Source organism: Dendrobates tinctorius, unplaced genomic scaffold (assembly GCF_039654945.1).
Source record: "Dendrobates tinctorius isolate UK_male_01 unplaced genomic scaffold, ASM3965494v1 ptg000297l, whole genome shotgun sequence".
NCBI classification, from domain to species: Eukaryota; Metazoa; Chordata; class Amphibia; order Anura; family Dendrobatidae; genus Dendrobates; species Dendrobates tinctorius.
In genome coordinates this window covers 1,749,691-1,769,169 of record NW_027361964.1, presented here as the reverse complement: position 1 = coordinate 1,769,169, position 19,479 = coordinate 1,749,691, and the positions used below count along the sequence as shown (strand labels likewise).

Here is a 19,479-nt window from a genome sequence, read left to right as displayed (position 1 = left end):
TCTCCAGCACCAAAGGAAATTAACTCCATTTAATATGAAACACAAACACATTGGCTAAATGGATTCACAATACGTTGTTACTTTCTAACCCCAGATTCCCCAGGAGGACGGGACCAACTTGTGACAATAACGTGTAGGTGAAAAGTTTTCAGTATTTTTATGACTCCTGGAAAATCCCTTTAAATGCTCCCTATTTAGCATTCGTATCCCCATCATGACCGTAGTTTCTTTCTCATGTGATTGTATTCTGATGATTGTTCTTGCAGCTTCCAGATCCAAATTGTCTGAGATGAGAGCAACGAATTTTACCACAGTGTCAGAATTTGTGTTTGTTGGGTTATCGGATCTGCCCGATGTCCAGCTGCCCTTGTTCTTGCTGTTCCTCTTCATCTATCTGTTATCTCTGGCTGGGAATCTGCTGATTGTCCTCTTGATCTTCGTTGATGGAAGCCTTCACACTCCCATGTATTTGTTCTTGAGTAACCTGGCTGGGTTGGATGTCTTCTACTCCTCTGTCACCTCCCCCAGATTGCTGTCTGATTTCTTCTCCGACTCTAAAGCCATTGCTGTCCATTACTGCATCACTCAGTTCTTCTTCTTCTTCTCCTTCATTTGCATTGAGCTCTATTTGTTGGCAGTGATGTCCTATGACAGGTACATTGCAATCTGCCACCCGCTCCATTACATCCCCATAATGAATCCTAAGATCTGTGCTCAGATGGTCTCTGCCGCCTGGATCGTTGGCTTCCTCACATCATTAATACACACGTTGTGTATCAATATGCTGGACTTCTGTGGACCCAATGTCATTAACAGCTTCTTCTGTGATCTCCCACAGTTATTTCTGCTTTCTTGCACTGATACTTTTATTAACATCTTGGTAATGTTCCTGGTGGGTATAATAATGGGATCTGGTGCCTTCAGCATGACCCTAGTCCCATATATCCGGATAGTTCGCACAATAATGGGAATTCACTCCCACCATGGAAAGCTGAAGGCCTTTTCCACATGCACGTCCCATCTAACTGTGGTCTTCATCTTCTATGGAACGCTTATTTCCACTTATCTTCGGCCAAGTCCAACCTCCAGCTCCTCGGGAGACCGCTTGGTGTCTGTCATGTACACGGTGGTGACTCCATTAATTAATCCACTGATTTACAGTCTTAGGAACAAGGACCTGAAGGCTGCACTCAAGAAGTCTCTCCATAGAATTGGCATATTGTAAAGGGTCATCAACGGACTTCATGAACTGGCCTTTCTTTGTTAGGAACGAAAATGTAAAAGTTTTAATTGTCCACACTCGATATTTGCCGTGCTCCACAATGTCCACCTCCAGAATAAAGGACAGAAAATATTATTCATAAAAGGCTAAAATGAAAAAGACGCTGGTGTCTGGGATTGTGAAATGAGCCTTTTAAATTACCAGTTTGGCTCCTATGTAGATAGATATAGAAATGCACATACAATGGAGACGGGTCTCTCACAGATAATTCTACAGCATGAAATGCATGATGGATTCCTGCCTCTTGTCCTTTCATCCATTTCATATTCAGCACCATTCTGATTGTTAAACTAGCTTAAAGAATACTTTTCTACCAAATACTGTTTCCCCCATCTCTGCCATGTCATTCTGGGGCTTATTAAAGGGACTTTCCTCTCAGGACTGAGTTCAGCACTCGCTTTTTCAGGTTCTTCTGTCTCCTGGTGTTCTGATATATTACAGAGTGTAAAACTCGACCTTTTATCAGGTCAATCATCTTCCATGGCTGATCTGCCCTCGTAATGATTAGGAAATAGGACAATGTTCTCCAATAATCTGATATCAGGTTATAATTCATATCTGAAAATAATGGAAATAAGAACTGGGGAAGGAAGAGAATGGTCATATATCAGGGTGAACACATCAATGACTGCTTCTCGAAAAATGATGACCCAGACTCAGAACCTATTTGGTGATGATCAAGCCCTAAAATGCACAAGTGCTCGATACTCGAATCAACTGGCTGGATTCAAGTAACGAGTATAGTGGAAGTCGTAGGAAAAATGTGACAACACAGCATTTTATCTTAATTAACCAGGCATTGATTTTCATCAGGAGGAATAGACTGTTAGCTATATGTTGACTTTTGAATTTATGTGTTTCTTTCTTGTTGGTCAAGAAAACATAGACTTTTGTATGAATAAGCCTGTAATATTGACTTATAACTTGACATTTGATGAAACATACTGTGCTGTTATTCTTTATGATTAGTAATGTTTGCTGATATGCTGATTACACATTGTCCAGGCCAGCTAGTTTATTGAAAAAAGACAGGGAAAAACCTTGCAAATAGATTTCAGAATCAAACAATGCAAGTTGGTCTCCTAACCAGTCTTCCCCTTCACCTGTGAATGCGGCCTTGAAGGACATTTGTTAACTAGCGGTCTCCTGGCTCCATGGAGATGTTTGGAGAAGCCAGGTTGTAACCCACTGGTCAACTGGTCTTGTACCTCAATGGACTGTCATCTTCCTAACCTTCTCATTACCTCCTCTGTGTGTGTGTGTGCCACACGTCGGGTAGTTGGCCCTTGAAGCTCTGAAGTAACAGCAGTTCTTACCCCGGCGAGTCAGCGGAAGGGTGATACTCTGTAATTTGCACCATCTTAAGTATTTTGCTTTAACTGTTCTATGTGTTATCTGCTTGTTTTGTGGTTCAATAAAGTATTGCCACACTGTTTTACCCTCACCCTGTGTTGTCTGAGTAGCGTTATGCCTATGGGGAAAGGAGAGGAGGCGTTCGGTGGGATGATCCCTAGTCCATGCAGTTTCGGCTAGCGGACCAGATCACCCATTCAACCCCTGTGTCTCCACAGAAATTTGAACATTTTTCCAAAAGGCACCTAAAACGAGGGCTGGGGGATGGACAATTGCTGAAATGGATGGAAACAGCGCTCAAATGGTATGGGAACAGCATGAGGATGTTAGGAGTGGCGGAATGCACTAAAATAAAAAATATAAATAAAGTGTATTCGCCACTCGGGGTCCACCGTGCAGTAGGTGTTAAAACCGCTGCTAGATGGTGGCAGAGCAATCTGGCAGTAGTGTACACAGGGGTAGAAATCACCCAGGTGCACCTAAGCAAGCTCTCTTAAACTCACCGAGCTGCAGTAACGAAAAATAAGAATAATAGCGCTGAGCCTGTTAGAGACACAGGACTCAGTGACACATAAGCGGTAACTGGTCACAGGAGTGCCATAGATGGCGGCACTACAACTGACTAGACCTACCGTAGAAGTGTCAGTATATAGCGTTGCAACCGCGGGCGCACAATAAGGCTGCAACAGCAGCGCGGCGGGAAGAGTGCCGCAAGGTAACACCACAATAACGCAGGCGCAATGGTAGACGCTAGCAGGTGTGCCTGTGGAGCAATAGCGCGTTGGCGCTGATACTGGCTAAACTCAATCCCTCACACAATCGTAATATCAAAGGAATGAGATTTCAAATAAGTCATTCACCAGATCATGCATCCATCAACATACACACCGCAGAAAGTATGACTATACTAGCGCATGGCGGAACAGCCATGTGCGCTTTTTATAGAAAAACGGGACCTTCCGGAAGTCTCCAGAACTCTGAGATGGGCCAATGGAATTAGGAGCAGGACCTGAGCACCTGACTCCTGAACACCAATGTGAGATCGTCCCACGAGCATGCTCAGAATACGGAAAGAAGGACTTAGCCTCTGGAGAGAGTCGCTGCAAAGCACTCTCCTCTGCAGTCTCTTCTGTAGTAGAAAATGAGCAGGAGACTGCAGAATGTGAGGGTTTAGCTTCCTGCATAGTAAGGGCAGAAATCTGACTCCTAACAGAGGAAGACCCATGGAAGCATCTCTGACTTCTCTGTGAGGTAGATATCGGCCAGGTCTCAGCAAAAGGGAAGGATGGTGAACCTCAGGGAAGCTGTTATTCCACATAGAAGGTTTCTGGTACCAACAAGAGCTGTTGAAGCAGGGGCAGGTTGTGCAGAGCGGAGTCAAGGACTGATATTACACTGGACAAAGGGAACCTCATCCGGAGTCTGTTGCAACCACCCTGAGACAACTTGCTAAACTTCAGAATTTTGGTGCCAGTGTGGGGAGGAGGATTCCCATGCAGTGACCGGGCAGGTACCCAGGGGACCGCCATCAGGGTTCCTGAGGGAACGATACTGGGAGAACAGTAAAGGGAGAGGCTTGACTGAAGTTGTCAGTGAAACAGGGGGTGGGGCAAGGATAAAAGGAGCAGGGGGCGCGCTGAAGTGGCAGTTGGCAGAGAGCCTGACAGGAGACAGGAAGGTGTGTCACATAGAGGGAACTGAGGTAACGGGCGGTGTGTCTGTGAGGAAAAAGCTACGCGCTCACCGACAATTTAGACGTGAGAGACTGTCACCGGAGGCCGCTCCCCGCACACTGCCACACCCGCTGTTTTCCGCCCTGCTGTGACGGGTCCGTGACCTCAAGTGGCCGCTGCGTCTGGACTTCAAACCGCTACTACGGTAAGGACACTGCCCCCCTGTCTACCCCCACAGCTGCGGCTCTGTCATCATCGGCCTCAGGGGACGTCTCCTCGTCATAGATGGCCATAGAGGCTCCCGTCCCATTTACTGAGGGACTCTGAGCAGGGGCCGGCCAACTGTCAGTATTACAAACTGTGCCATGTTTACGCTGTGAGTCGGGAGCCGGAGGAGATTTCTGGAAAGCCTTACCCCGTTTCTTCAGGGCCTGTTGTGCCCCACCAGCATCGCTTCTTCAGGGCCTGTTGCGCCCCACCAGCATCATTTCTTCAGGGCCTGTTATGCCCCAACAGCACCGTTTCTTCAGGGCCTGTTACGCCCCATCAGCACCGTTTCGTCAGGGCCTGTTACGTCTCAACAGCACCGTTTCTTCAGGGCATGTTATGCCCCAACAGCACCGTTTCTTCAGGGCCTGTTACGCCCCAACAGCATAGTTTCTTCAGGGCCTGTTGCGCCCCATCGGCACCGCTTCTTCAGGGCCTATTGCGCCCCATCGGCACCGCTTCTTCAGGGCCTGTTGCGCCCCAACGGCACCGTTTATTCAGGGCCTGTCGAGCCCAAATCTTCCCGGAATATTGAGGCGTTAAGCCACTTCAGCGACCCCTAAGCTGTCACTTCTGCGATCCCGAGTGACGCAAGGAAGGATGTGTACTATAGAAAATTACTGTTTGTTTTGTTGAGCCCCTGCGAGGGCAGATTGTTTGTTATCCTTTTTTGTCTGTTCAGCATAGCCCTAGTGGCTCCAATTTATAAAAGTTATTATACAAGTCATACCCCGTCTCGTGTCTCGGCATTGCATCCTGAGAATCTGCTAGACCCTACACCACATACCAAGAAAAATTTTCTAAGTTGCAAACTTAGGTGATGGGTCAGCAAAACGAAATTATTGAGTTACAGAGGCAACTTCTTGATTGGCGCAACTTCGCCCCAGAATCAAACGGACGCATGCCGCTGCTTGCAATGTTTAGTGGGGATCCTTATAATTGCCATGGATTCCTTAATCAATGTCGTATCTATTTCCAGATGCATCCTTCTCCATTTACCAGTGATGGGAAAAAGGTTCTTTTCATCAATAATCTCCTGACTGATGACCCTCTTGCATGTGCCTCACCTTATGTGGAGAAGAATTCTGACCTCCTAATTGACTTAGTTTCCTTCATCACTGCTATGGACCAAGTGTTTGATGACCTGAATCATTGTGCTACAGCTGACACCAAGTTGCATAACCTACGTCAAGTGTGGTGCTCTATAGCTAAATATACCTAATTCCACCTCAGGGTGGCAGACACCACATGGAGTTTAGCTGCCCAGAGGAGGGAATTTCATCGCGGATTATCAGGTCTAATAAAATATGAATTTGCACGGGTCGAGAACCCTGATAATTTAGAGGACTTTATTCAATTGTGCATCCAAATTGATCCTGAGTCTCACGGAACAAAGAAAGGAAAGTGTGCGAGTGTTTGGAAACACCCCTAACTAGTCCTTTACTCAATCCGCATTAAAACACTAACTGGAAATGGAAAGTGTGCCTGAACCTATGCAAAGTGATGTGACCTGAAAACCGCTCTCTGCAGCAGAGGAGAGACGACGTACAGAAAATGTATGCCTCTACTGTGGGGGCTATGGACATTTTGCCATTAATTGTCCTAATAAAAGGACCATAGCCTTCACAAATGCCAAAACTGCAAGCGATTAAGACCTTTTTGAACGTCCAGATCCGCTTATGCAGACCATCTCATCTGTAGTGCAGGATAAGAGCAAAGAGCAATCACCATCATCTTATTTTGTCATTCCCATACAGGTCATAATTGGGAACCAGAAAATACAATGTTCTGCCATGTTAGATTCTGGAGCAGGAGGGAATTTCATGGACTTACATTTCACTTGATAATAACATTGCAAGTAGGACTAAATCCATGCCCATGGATATGGAAACTGTGGCTAGATCTTCTGGACCTGTTACTCACAAGATAACTGATCTTGAAATCTGTATTGAACCGAATCATCATGACACGATTAGTTTCCATCTTATTTCCTCTCCAAAATTTCCAGTTTTACTAGGAATTCCCTGGTTTTCAATCCATAACCCGTCTATCAGCCGCACATCAAGAACCATTACCTTTCCCTCTGAATGTCACGGGGCTGTAGAGGGAAAACAGGAGACGTGGAACCTAGGCCCCTGAACTGCCCCTCAGGCTAAGGGGGTGGCCCTGACTCTCCTCAACTTGAAGGTACACTTGATGGTAGTGAGGCCCAAGTCCCTGACCTGTCCCTATCGCCTGTTTAGCCCTGAGCTAAACCCCCAACCCACTCCCCAGGAGATGAGACAGGGAAAACGTGTACCGCACCAAATAACAAACAAGGAAAGATACGACAGACACCGGAGGGTAAAATAAACTAGAAAACAAGACTTAGCTTCTCTCTGCTGCTAATGCTCCGAGCAGCAGAGTAAGGCAACAGAACAAGGGGATAGCTGGAGCTCCACTGCAACACTGCCTGCTCCTGAGTCCAGCTTGGTTGGTCTCCAAATGAATAATATCACCAACAGTGAGTTGCAGCACCTGATGACCCTTTATAGGAAGGAGGGAGTGGTCACACCTGCTGACTGACTAAACATGTAGTAACACCAGCGGCCACTGGGGGGGGGGGAACCCAGCAGCAGACTCACTAAACTTGTAGTAACACCAACGGCCACCGGGGCAAAAACCCATATTAACCCCCAAGGGCCAGAAAGGAAAAAGGTTTATATAAGAGAGTCCAGACTCTGACACAGATCCAAAATGGATCGTGACACGAATGCTGTAAGAACAATTGCCATGCTAATGTATCTGTTCTCAAACAAATTCAAGTATCCGAGATTTCTCACCAGAATGATGATAGATTACCACCTCAGTACCAGCAGCTCAGTGAGGTCTGCAGTAAGAAGAAAGCCGATCAGCTGCCTCCTCATCGTCCTTACAACTGTCCCATTGAATTACTTCCTGGAGCGTCCATTCCGTTTGGGCGAATTTATAATCTTTCTGAACCGGAATTGAAAGTACTAAAGGAATACCTGGACGAAAATTTAGGGAAAGGCTTTAGTCAACCTTCTTCTTCGCCAGCTGGAGCACCCTTGTTTTTCTTGTAGGAAAGAAGAACTCAACCCTGCGGCCATGTATTGATTATAGAGAAATCAATAACATTACCATTAAGAATCGTTACCCACTCCCCTTAATCCCGGAGTTGCTGGAGAGACTACGTTCTGCCAGAATTTTCACCCATCTCGATCTAAGAGGGACTTATAATCTCCTATGAATCCGCCCGGTAGATGAGTGGAAGACCGCCTTTAGAACTCGATATGGACATTTTGAGCATCTAGTTATGCCTTTCGGCCTTAGCAACGTCCCTGCCACCTTTCAGCACTTCATTAATGATGTTTTTCGAGATTTCGTGGATCGATTCGCTGTTGTTTATCTCAATGACATTCTTATATTTTCCGATTTATTGGAGGAGCATCGCAGACATGTCCAGTTAGTAGGAAAATAACAATTTGAATCCAGCTTCTTGAATGCAAAAATTAGTTATTTTCCAAAAATTAAAAGCCTGATTGCAGGATTTCCATGGTGATATAAGAGCGACGCGTTTCAAGCACTAACACTGTGTTCTTTTTCAAAGCTAATGACAAAATTATATAATTTAGTGTAGTAGAGGGGATCAGCAGTCCGTAAGTAAAGTGCTATCAGGAAAAGACATTGAATATAACAGAAGAAGAACCTTTGGCACAAAGGCAGTCGTGCAGTATATTATGCGTTTATTGCAGCCACACTTGGCATAGAAAACAGATTGCACTTTATTCTACTATCTCAGAACAGATAACATTGATAAAGGCCAGTGTAGGCTGAAACGTTGGGTTCTGTTTTCTATGCCAAGTGCGACTGCAATAAACACATAATATATCTTCTATAAGGCTACTTTCACACTTGCGTTTTTTTGCACTGCGCTGCGTGCGCAGTGCAAAGGCGCTTAAAAAATGCATCATGCGTTTTTAATGCGTTTTCCTGTTTTTTGCGCATGCGCATGTCAGCGTTCCCATAGACTTTAATGTGTTTTTGGGTGAATTCCGTGCGCATTTCGTGCGCATGTGTTTTTTTTGAGACAGGTCGGATGCACCAAAAATGCAACAGATTGCATTTTGTGTGCCTGGGCGCACACTACAAAAAAACGCATGCGCGTACAAACGCATGACAATGCGCACCCATGTTAAATATAGGAAAAAACGCATGCGCATGTATGCACAAAAATGCAGCGTAAAAAGCCGCAAGTGTGAAACCAGCCTTATAATGACAAAATGAGTCATGGCGCAGTATATACAACATTATAACCAATGAAATGACGCAAGCAAAACATGAAAATAAAAACGTCAGAGATTTAAAAACACACAAATTATGACAAAATAGAGTGCACACATCTGACATAAGGAACAGACAGAGATGTAAAAAGTTAATAATGGTACATGATGTCTTTTTGATCGTTCCTTTCTCATACCATGTCACCTGAGGAAAAGAACTATGACATTGGAAATAAAGACCTGTTAACCATTAACGTCACCTTCTCTGAATGGAGAGATCTTTTGGAAGGGGCCATTCATCCGGTGACTGTTCTTACTGACCACAAAAATTTAGAATTTATCCGTACCGCTAAGAGGTTGCCTGCAAGACGAGCACGTTGGGCCTTATTTTTCTCCAGGTTTAATTTTATAATTTCTTACCGGCCTGGTTCAAGAAATGGCAAGACTGATACTCTGAGCAGGATATTCACTGAACCTTGGGAGAGAGCGTCTTTCTTAACCGTCCTTCTAAAGACATTGATCTTTCCTTTAAGGAGGGGTTTGGGATGCAGAACAATCAAATACACGTCCCCGAATCTGCTTGTCTTGAAGTCCTCAAACATGTCCATGATTCTAAACTTGTAGTACATCCTGGAGTAATGAAAACGCAAGAACTACCACTTTGCTGCTTTTGGTGGCTTAATTGTAGGACGCATGTGAGAAAATATGTTTCCTTGTGTTAAACATGTGCACAGAACAAGACACCACGATCTTCTCCTCTAGGACGTCTTCAGCCTCTTCCAGCTCCATCCAGGCCTTGGGGATCAATCTGAATGGATTTTATCATGGACCTTCCTACCTCAAAAGAAATGACTGTTATCGTTGTTGTGGTGGATCAGCTCACAAAGATGGCCCATTCTGTCCGACTAAAGGAATTCCTACAGCTGAAGAAACTCCAGAATTAGTGGTCAGAGGTCTTCAGACTGCATGGAATTCCTGACAATGTCATTTCTGATAGAGGTGCTCAGTTTACATTAAGATTTTGGACAAGCGTGCGTACAGTGTTAGGAGTTACTGTCAATTTGTCTACTGCCTTCCACCAATATTCCAATAGCCAGACGTGGATCCCTCACGCGTTACTTGAGTATTACATGTAGCTATTTAGCCTTCTTCAGACTCAAACTTCTCTATGGATTGTTGCGAGAACTTCTGCTACTACCTGCTGTTTCTTGCTTGTGCTCCTTCAGCCACTGGATTCCAGCAGTGCCATACCAGTATCATAACAGAAAACTAATGCAATGGATGAGGGATCCATGAGGCTTTACGTGGGCCCAAACGGGATGCGAGATGGATTCCACAGGTTCAGAATCTGACATCTTAGTAAAGGGCCACTGCAGGACACAACAGCAGCCTCCAATGGTAAGAAGTGGAATTACAGCACAATATCAAGGTGAACAATAGCAGCCTCTAGTGGTTAAACTGTAGAAGGACAACAGGTATCCTGACACATTTTCCTTGCTGGATAAGACCCAGTCCCTGACTGAAGGTATAGGACCCTCCAGCAGGTGCAGTGCCTCTTCAATCTAACAAGTGAATGCACAACGGGCACAGCAAAACTGGGAAGGGGGGAAAAAGACAACTTCGTCTATTTGTGGCCATCAACATGGGGGAGTCCCAGAAAAGTGTGCCGCTTACACAATGGGATCCTAGAGCCTTTTGTGAAGGTGCAACCAGCACAAATTGTTTTTCCAACTCCCGTTTTCTTTCCTTTTGGCTAAAAATCCGCTCACCCAGTAGTGCTCAGACATAGGCCTCTTTAGCCTCCACTCTCCTTACAATGACCACAGAGAGAACTCCGTGGGCCACACATACCATACTATCTCCGGCAGTCTCATGCTCTTGTCCTCTATCAAGGGCCTGCAGGAACTCAAGACAGTCTTCCCACTGTTGTTGCTTACTCTAGCCCACAGGGGCATGATGGTCCCCTAGGTGACACCTTCTGATGAGGCTAGATGACCAGCGGTATGCCGACCTGGCTCGTGAGACGACAATTGCAAACCAGCCTTGTGGTCCATCTTCCTCCAGACATGGTACCCACCAGAGGAAACTGGTGTTAACACAGACCTTGTGTCCAATTTTCTCCCTCATTACAAAGCCAAATTCCTGCCAGCTATCATAGTGCATCACGGTACCTCGGGTCATCTACCATGCAAACTACTCCCCACCAGAATGGTCTAGCTGGGCCAGTACCCAGGCTTCCCTCTCCTTTTTCTTCTGATGACACCTGCAATCCATTCTGCCTCAGTGGCAAAAGACTTCCCTACAACTGCAAGAGTGGTCTCAAGGACAGAGAGATGCGGGGTCTGGGTTGGGGATGTCTTTTTGTGGCATTGGTGGAGAACCCACCAAGCATTGAGCCAAGAGGGCTCTTAGCCTGAGGCTAACCTGAGATGTAGGCCTTAGCTTCCGAATCAGAGTCGAAGGATTGGGCAACTTTCTCCACCAAGCTGCCCAATCTCGTCTCTTGCTCCATTAGGGCCAAAAGCCTCCATCATTCCTAGGATGGGTATGCCACATCAAAGCCCCATGCGCTCCATACAGGATCTTCAGTCTGTCATGCTCACAGCCGCCTCTCTCATTGCTTGAAGACCGTCATGGCTCCGTCTTTCACTGAGAGGGGTCTTCTCTGGCTGACCATCCCGTTTCTCGATCGCCTGCCTGTTTCCCTGTTATACAGCGTATTGGGCGGGTCTTTTCCTTCCACTTCTATTTGCAGCAACGGCCACTCTCCATTGTAGCCTTGGCACTGCTTTCTACTAGGAATGAGCAAATAGCTTCAGATAACTCCTTATCAGAATGGCTATAGCGTTTACCGAATAGCAGCATCGGGAAGCCGTATACCTAGATAATCAGCTGTTTGGCGCCGCAGCTGCATTTGTCGTGGCTGTGTGACAGTCACAGCACACGCATGGAGAGCCTGTTTGCTGTGACTGTGACACAACCACGACACATGCAGCTGCTGCGCCGAACAGCTGATTATCGGGAGCGCTCTGACTTCTATACCAGGAAAGATCTTTGAACAAATTATTAAACAACATGTATGTCAGTACCTGGATAAGAATGAAGTGATTAAACAGAGTCAGCATGGGTTTGTAACTAATAAGTCATGTCAGACTAACTTAATTTCCTTCTATGACGGTATCACTGATTGGGTGGATCAAGGAAATGCTGTAGATATAGTATATCTTGACTTCAGCAAAGCATTTGACAAAGTCTCTCATACAATCCTTATTGAAAAAATGACTAAGTATGGAATGGACAAGGCAACTGTTAGGTGGATTCATAACTGGCTTAGTGATCGGACCCAAAGAGTGGTCGTAAATGGCTGCACATCCAGTTGGAAGAATGTCTCAAGTGGGGTACCACAGGGCTCTGTCCTGGGCCCTGTATTGTTCAACATCTTTATCAACGATTTAGATGAAGGAATTGAGGGTAAACTGATTAAATTTGCTGATGACACAAAGCTAGGAGGGATAGCTAATACTAGAGAAGAGAGAGAGAGGATTCAAAAAGATTTAAATAAACTGGAGAAGTGGGCAGCAACTAACAGAATGGTTTTTAACAGGGAGAAATGCAAAGTACTACATCTGGGCAATAAAAATGAAAAAAGCATATATAGAATGGGAGGAATAGGGCTAAGTGACAGCACATGTGAAAAAGACTTGGGTATACTAATAGATCACAGACTGAATATGAGTCAACAGTGTGATGCAGCAGCAAAAAAGGCAAATGCAATTCTAGGATGTATTAACAGAAGCATACAGTCTAGATCACGTGAAGTCATTATTTCCCTCTACTCCTCTTTGGTCAGACCTCATCTGGAATATTGTGTCCAGTTTTGGGCACCACATTTTAAAAAAGACATCAACAAACTGGAGCAAGTTCAGAAAAGAGCAACCAGAATGGTGACCGGTCTGCAAACCCTGTCTTATGAGGAAAGGTTGCAGGATTTGGGAATGTTTAGTTTGCAAAAGAGAAGACTGAGAGGAGACTTAATAGCTGTCTACAAATATCTAAAGGGCTGTCACATTGTAGAAGGATCAACTTTATTCTCATTTGCACAAGGAAAGACTAGAAGCAATGGGATGAAACTGAATGGGAAGAGACACAGATTAGATATTAGAAAAAACTTTTTGACAGTTAGAGTGATCAATGAGTGGAACAGGCTGCCACGAGAAGTGGTGAGTTCTCCTTCAATGGAAGTCTTCAAACAGAGGCTGGACAGACATCTGACTGGGATGATTTAGCGAATCCTGCTTTGAGCAGGGGGTTGGACCAGATGGCCCAGGAGGTCCCTTCCAACTCTACGATTCTATGATTCTATGATTCTAGGTATGCTGCTATTCGGGAAATGCTATAGATATTCGGATAAGGAGTTATCCGAAGCTATTCACTCATCCCTACTTTCTACCCTTTTGTTTTTTCTACACCCATGATAGATGAGTCTCCTTGCTGTCCTGCGCCATTTTTCAGTTCAGTCCTTGTTTGGCGCCATGCTGGACTGCACAAAAGTCACCATCTTCCACGTAACTCGAGTCTTCCTGGCATCACTTTGCTCTTCCATAAGTGAGATTTGATTCTGCTGACTATGCCAAGTGTAATGTGGCATGAGGCGGTAGCCGTGGGCCAGGCCGTCGTTTGTTGTGCCCGTCATGTTACATGAAAATGGGTGTCCTGGCTGGGTGTGTGAACTTTTGCCCTGAGGGCACTATGCCCATGAAGGTCGCATGTAACCAATGTGGCTGGTTTGGAGGGAGACCACCAGTCAAAAATAAACTCTTTACTGAACGGCAACTTGTTAGGGGTTATATACAAGGAATAGCGGGTACAAAGACTTATGAACGTTTCCTTTACAACTCAAAGCATTTTCCACACAGTATCTTTCCTTAGTAGCTTTCTCCAGGGCTTTCTATATCCACTGTTTCCCCTACTTCACCACAACTCCTGATTAACAAGTGCCCTTTACATGTTTTACGGTTCCGCGTCCTCTTTCCCCTTTGGCACCCTGGAACATCCGCTCGGGACCCTTTATTAGTCCCACGTGCTCAGTCGTATTTAGGCCCATTGCATTCCAGTGCGATATCCTCGGGGTCTTGTGGCTAGGCGTACTCTTCTAGGACCCGTTTCCAGAAGGGCACTCTGTTTCTCAGTCACTTATGCTCTATATCTTGTTGTCCTTTCTCTTCGGTCCCCTCTTGACCCTTTAGGTCCATCCGCTAAGCAGTCCAGACCCTATATGACTCTCTAAAAGGAACTTGTCACTTTCTATGTAACATAGTCCCCAAACATTAACTCTAACTGTTCCTATGGTCAAACTACACATTACATCAAAATAACGTGATTGGTGTCTTCAGGGAAAGGATTGAGACATCAGCTGTCCTCCTCCTTACATATTCACACCAGGTATCTGCAGTTAGTGATGTCAGGCCAGTGCCTTACTAATGAAATAAGTATCACAAATGGAAAAGACACAATGCTTCATAATGTAGACATCCTGGTGCAAACCAACTGTAATGGTAACCTACTACAGTTCTGCAAACACAGGCACAAGCCTAGAGTAGACGTGGTGTAGGGAGCTGCTGCTCCTTCCAGAGGATGGACTATACACCAAGAAAATGAGTGCCGCTGATGACAGACTCCCACGGAGAATAAATGTAAAATAAATGCAGGACATGACCCTAAACCTATGTATGTCATCCCCCAGCTCCTATCTGTGGGTGATTACACTTTGCAGATTGTTATTACAGTATTTATGGCCTGATGAAGACACCGTTTCAAAGCGAAACGTGTACCGGATTCTTCAATAAAAGAAACTTCATCCATCCTCCTTACACGTCTGTAATCAGCGGTGCCCACCTCCACTCTTCTTTCAAAGGATAACGTCCAGGTCCAGTCCTGTTACTAACATGGCATTGTCTTTATTTTCCTGCACACATCTAAGATGTAGACGAAAACTTAGGTGCATGTTCCTGCAGTGGCTACATGGGATTATTTTGTTATTTTCCTTTTCTCTTTCTCTTGGGTCCTTGCAATTATCCTTATGGCTCATTTGTGATTACTGAAAACTAATAAGAATTGCTATTCACACAGATGAGGCCTCCCGGAGGAGACCCCACATAGTATATAACACACGGTGAGCCTTATCGAGCCTCAGACAATGTTGCTATGTGCAGGCGATGCCCAAGGATCAAAAAAAGATGACGCTACATCCCTGAGGAAGATCTACCTTCTCTTTTCTGCTTTCGTGTTGAAGTTTCTATTAATGCGGTTGAGGGTCATGAGTCCTCGGTGCTGTCACCTTCTCATTCATTGCTCTTTGGGTTAGGTAGCAGAACTGATCATCAGAAACATCTCCCACAGAACATGAAATCTGCAAGTGTTCCTTGTCCCACTAGAATAGACATAGACCTACACCCGTAGAAACAGAAGAACATACAGTTTATGGCCACTAGATCTTTCTATTATTCGTTCATCTGTTAATAATGATTCTTATCTGAATTCTTGATTAATATCGATGCCCCTTCCCCAATGCCCACGATTGTTAACATTTCCATCAACCCCAATTAACTGTTTGTGTCAATTACCCAGTAAAAGTTCCTAGAAGAAAGTCTCCACTCCATCTTCTGTTGACTTACCGAGATCCTCCACTGCAGATCACAGCATGAAGGCGTAGAAGGCTCATCCATACTCAGCATGCACCATCAACTGTGATGTCTTTTACACATTCATAGGATCAGAAACTTTGAAACTGTGATATTGAGAGGTCCACATTATTAATTCTCTTCACTGAAGGCTTTGTTAAGGACTATCACTAGTCTACCCAACTAATATATGTTACACAATTTACAGAACATTCTTGAGTCTTCATCAGCCGTAATGCGCTAGTTGATGTCTGACCAATTATCATTCATTCTGTTCTAAGGGTATATCCTAAATCATGTCAACTCCAACACCAGGTGTCCTCAACGTGACGAGGTTCACCCTCTTGGGTTTCTCTGATTTGTCCCTTTCAGTCCAGGTTATCTTACTGATCTTCCTTCTATTTGCCTTCATCACCTCACTGGTAGGTAATGGACTCATCATCTTGGCCGTTACTCTGGACCCTCATCTGAACACCCCCATGTATTTCTTTCTCAGGGGTCTATCAATACTTGAGCTCTGTTCCATTAATACCACAGTGCCCAAGACTTTGCAGATCTTCTTCTCATTGGACAGGACAATCTCTTTCATGGGTTGTGCCACTCAGATGTATGTTTTTTCAGCTGTTGCGGTATCAGAATGTCTCTTCCTGACAGTAATGGCTTTTGATCGTTTTATGGCCATCTGCCACCCTCTTCGATACGGCTCAGTGATGACTGCACAGATCTGTTACCAGTTGGTTTTGGGTCCATGTTTGTTGGGGTTTCTGGTGCCCTTCGTACATACCAGCACAATATTCAGTTTTCCGTTCTGTGGTTCTCATCAGGTTGCACATTTCTTCTGCGACATCCCTCCTCTTCTTCACATTGCTTGCACAAACACATTCACCATTGAGCTCTATGTCTTCATTGTTTGTATGTTTGGAGCGGTGTTTCCCTTTATATTAATCTTCATCTCATACATGAAGATCCTGCGCTCTATATTCCTCATCCACTCTGCTGAGGGACGTCAGAAAGCCCTGTCCACCTGCAGCTCCCATCTGGTCTCTGTAATTATCTTCTTCGGCACGGCCATGTATGTGCACCTTCGCCTTAGGACGCCATTTTCATCTTACAAAGACAGAATGACAGCGCTGTTCTACTGTATCATCATCCCCACAATCAATCCCCTGATCTATAGCCTAAAGAACTCGTACATGAAGAAGGCACTGGGAAAACTCAACGAGAGAATACAATTCTTTTTTGCCAAGGTGTAAAGCATTGTCCAGTCCACCTACATCACTTATGGAGGGGACTGGTATAAATCCAGATGACAGGATGACTCCAGCCATTGCTCAAAGTTCCCATTACCACGTAGACTGCGACTGCAAAACAGATATGGAGATATCCCAGTGAATAGTGGACCTAAAGGGTCAAACAAATCCATGACTGACCACCCCTATTGCTTTACAGGGACTGTAAGTGACCACATTGCTCCCATATCTAGAGTTACGTTATTCCAGATGTATCCACTAAATGTAGATTGTCTTTTTCTAATACATATATTCTTCATATCTTTATGTATCCATATCTCTATGTATCTATATCTGGAAATATATTACTTACAACGGTAAAACCATACGAAACTCCAGCTCTGCTCATTATCTGATTAAATGTTTCATTTTGGTACTGAATATACTCCATTTTAACTCCTAATCTTTTAGAGAACTAATATGTGTTACCACCGGAGACATTCACCAATCACCAGTGACTTTCTTGTATCACCATAAACGTTTTTCTTCTGCATCACCAACTAAGCATCAGTTAATCATATTGAGGAAGTGTCAGACTTTTTTGCACTTTTGATTCCTTGGGTGGAATATGGAGGAACCCACTCTTAAGACAACCTGTTATCTGAACATGACACCCTCTAGAATATATTGTCTATGTACATATAGATGTTAATGGATCTGCATAGACTGTCACAGATCACTGTAGACCAGGGTTCCCCAACTCCAGTCTTCAAGGCCCACCAACAGGTCATGTTTTCAGGATTTCCTTAGTATTGTCCAGGTGAAGCAATTATCACCTGTGCAATACAAAGGAAATCCTGAAAACATGACCTGTTGGTGGGCCTTGAAGACTGGAGTTGGGGAACCCTACTGTAGACCTTCATGAACCACTCTAGGCATTTAAGGATAATTTGAGACAATCATGAATCACTGTTCATAAGACAAAATAGACCTTCATGGATCACTGTTTATAGTCAAGAATGGCTGTAAATAATTACTGATCATTGTAGACATTCACGGATCCCTGCAGCCATTGAGTCACTGTATAAGTTCACAATACACATCAATGGATCATTGGAGATGTTCGTGGCTCACCACAGACATTCATTTACACCCGTATGTGCTACTGGCCCCATCCAGCACATAATAATCCCCATGATTTCACCTGCTCAGAGTTGATATTGAAGCCTTTAAGGCCTATAAATGATCTTTACAGATTCTCCAACTATCATGAGTTCATGACTCATGTACAGTACAGGTCTCATGTGGGTCCGAGCGACATCTTGATCCGTTATGTCTTAGGTGCCACTCCTCTCCCTACCAATCTATAGATTATGTCTCTGCTCCCTATATACATATCCTTCCCTCTAGATGCTTGTGAAAATATTCACTTCCTTGGCTTTTTACCTATTTTGTTACATTAAAACTTGTGTGTAAATATGTTTTTAATCTGATTTGTGTGTGATGTATCAGCACTAAATAGTCTAAGTTGGTGAACTGTAGTGAGAAAATTATAGGCATAAAGTTAGTATGTGATCAAATAACTAAAAATTGTCATTTGCACACGTACCAAGCAGATCCCCAATGACCACAATGAAGACCAAGGAGATCTCAAAACAACACCATGAAGACCAAGGAGATCTCCAAATACCACCATGAAGACCAAGGAGATCTCCAAACAATACCATGAAGACCAAGGAGATCTCCAAAGAACACCATGAAGACCAACGAGATCTCCAAATGCCACCATGAAGTCCAAGGAGATCTCCAAACAATACCACGAAGATCAAGGAGATCTCCAAACAATACCATGAAGATCAAGGAGATCTCCAAACAGTACCATGAAGACCAAGGAGATCTCTAAACAAAACCAGGAAGACCAAGAAGAGCTCCAAACAACATCATGAAGAACAAGGAGATCTCCAAACAACACCACGAAGACCAAGGAGATCTCCAAACAACACCATGAAGACCAAGGAGATCTCCAAAAAACACCTTGAAGTCTAATGAGATCTCCAAATACCACCATGAAGACCAAGGATAAAAGGGACAAAGTTGTTCAGAAGCACAAGTCAGGGTTGGGTTATAAAAAATATCCCAATCTCTGATGATTCCCAGGAGCTCCATCACATTCATTATGGAAAGAACATAGTACCACAACAAATCTGTCAGGAGAGGGCCACCACCAAAACCCTCAGCCCGGGCCAGGAGGTCATTACTCAGAGAGGCAGCACAGAGATCAAAGGAAACCCTGAAGGAGCAGCAGAGTTATCAATCAGGGACTGGAGTATCAGTCTATACAACCACAATAAGCCGTACACTCCATAGTTATGGCCTTTATGGAAGAGTGGGCAGAAAAAAGCCTTTATTTACACACAAAAATTGTAAGGCTCATTTTGAGTTTGCAAAAAGACATGTGGGAAGCTCCCTGGATGAAGGTGCTGTGCTCAGATGAATCAAAATTGAACTTTTTGTCCACCAAGGTACATACTATGTCTGGCGCCAAACCGACACAGTTTACCTCACAAACCCCATCCACACAGTGAAACATGGTCGTGGCAGCATGATCCTGTGGGGATATTTTTTCGACAACAGGGACATGGAAAATGGTCTGAGTCGAAGGGAAGATGGATGGTGCTAAATACCGGAATATTCTTGAGCAAAACCTGTTTT

At 44.4% G+C, this 19,479-nt stretch overlaps 2 protein-coding genes across 2 annotated transcripts; both read left to right on the top strand.

The window, feature by feature from the left end:
- The first annotated feature begins 289 nt into the window (after nt 1–289).
- On the top strand, nt 290–1,225 carry LOC141073166 (olfactory receptor 1G1-like). Its single transcript, XM_073560552.1, has one exon. The coding sequence runs from the start codon at nt 290–292 to the stop codon at nt 1,223–1,225; it is 936 nt and encodes a 311-aa protein (XP_073416653.1).
- A 14,609-nt stretch (nt 1,226–15,834) lies between these two features.
- Nucleotides 15,835–16,791, top strand: LOC141073176 (olfactory receptor 5AN1-like). Its single transcript, XM_073560560.1, has one exon. It carries the CDS (start codon nt 15,835–15,837, stop codon nt 16,789–16,791), a length of 957 nt encoding a protein of 318 aa, XP_073416661.1.
- The last annotated feature ends 2,688 nt before the right edge of the window (nt 16,792–19,479 follow it).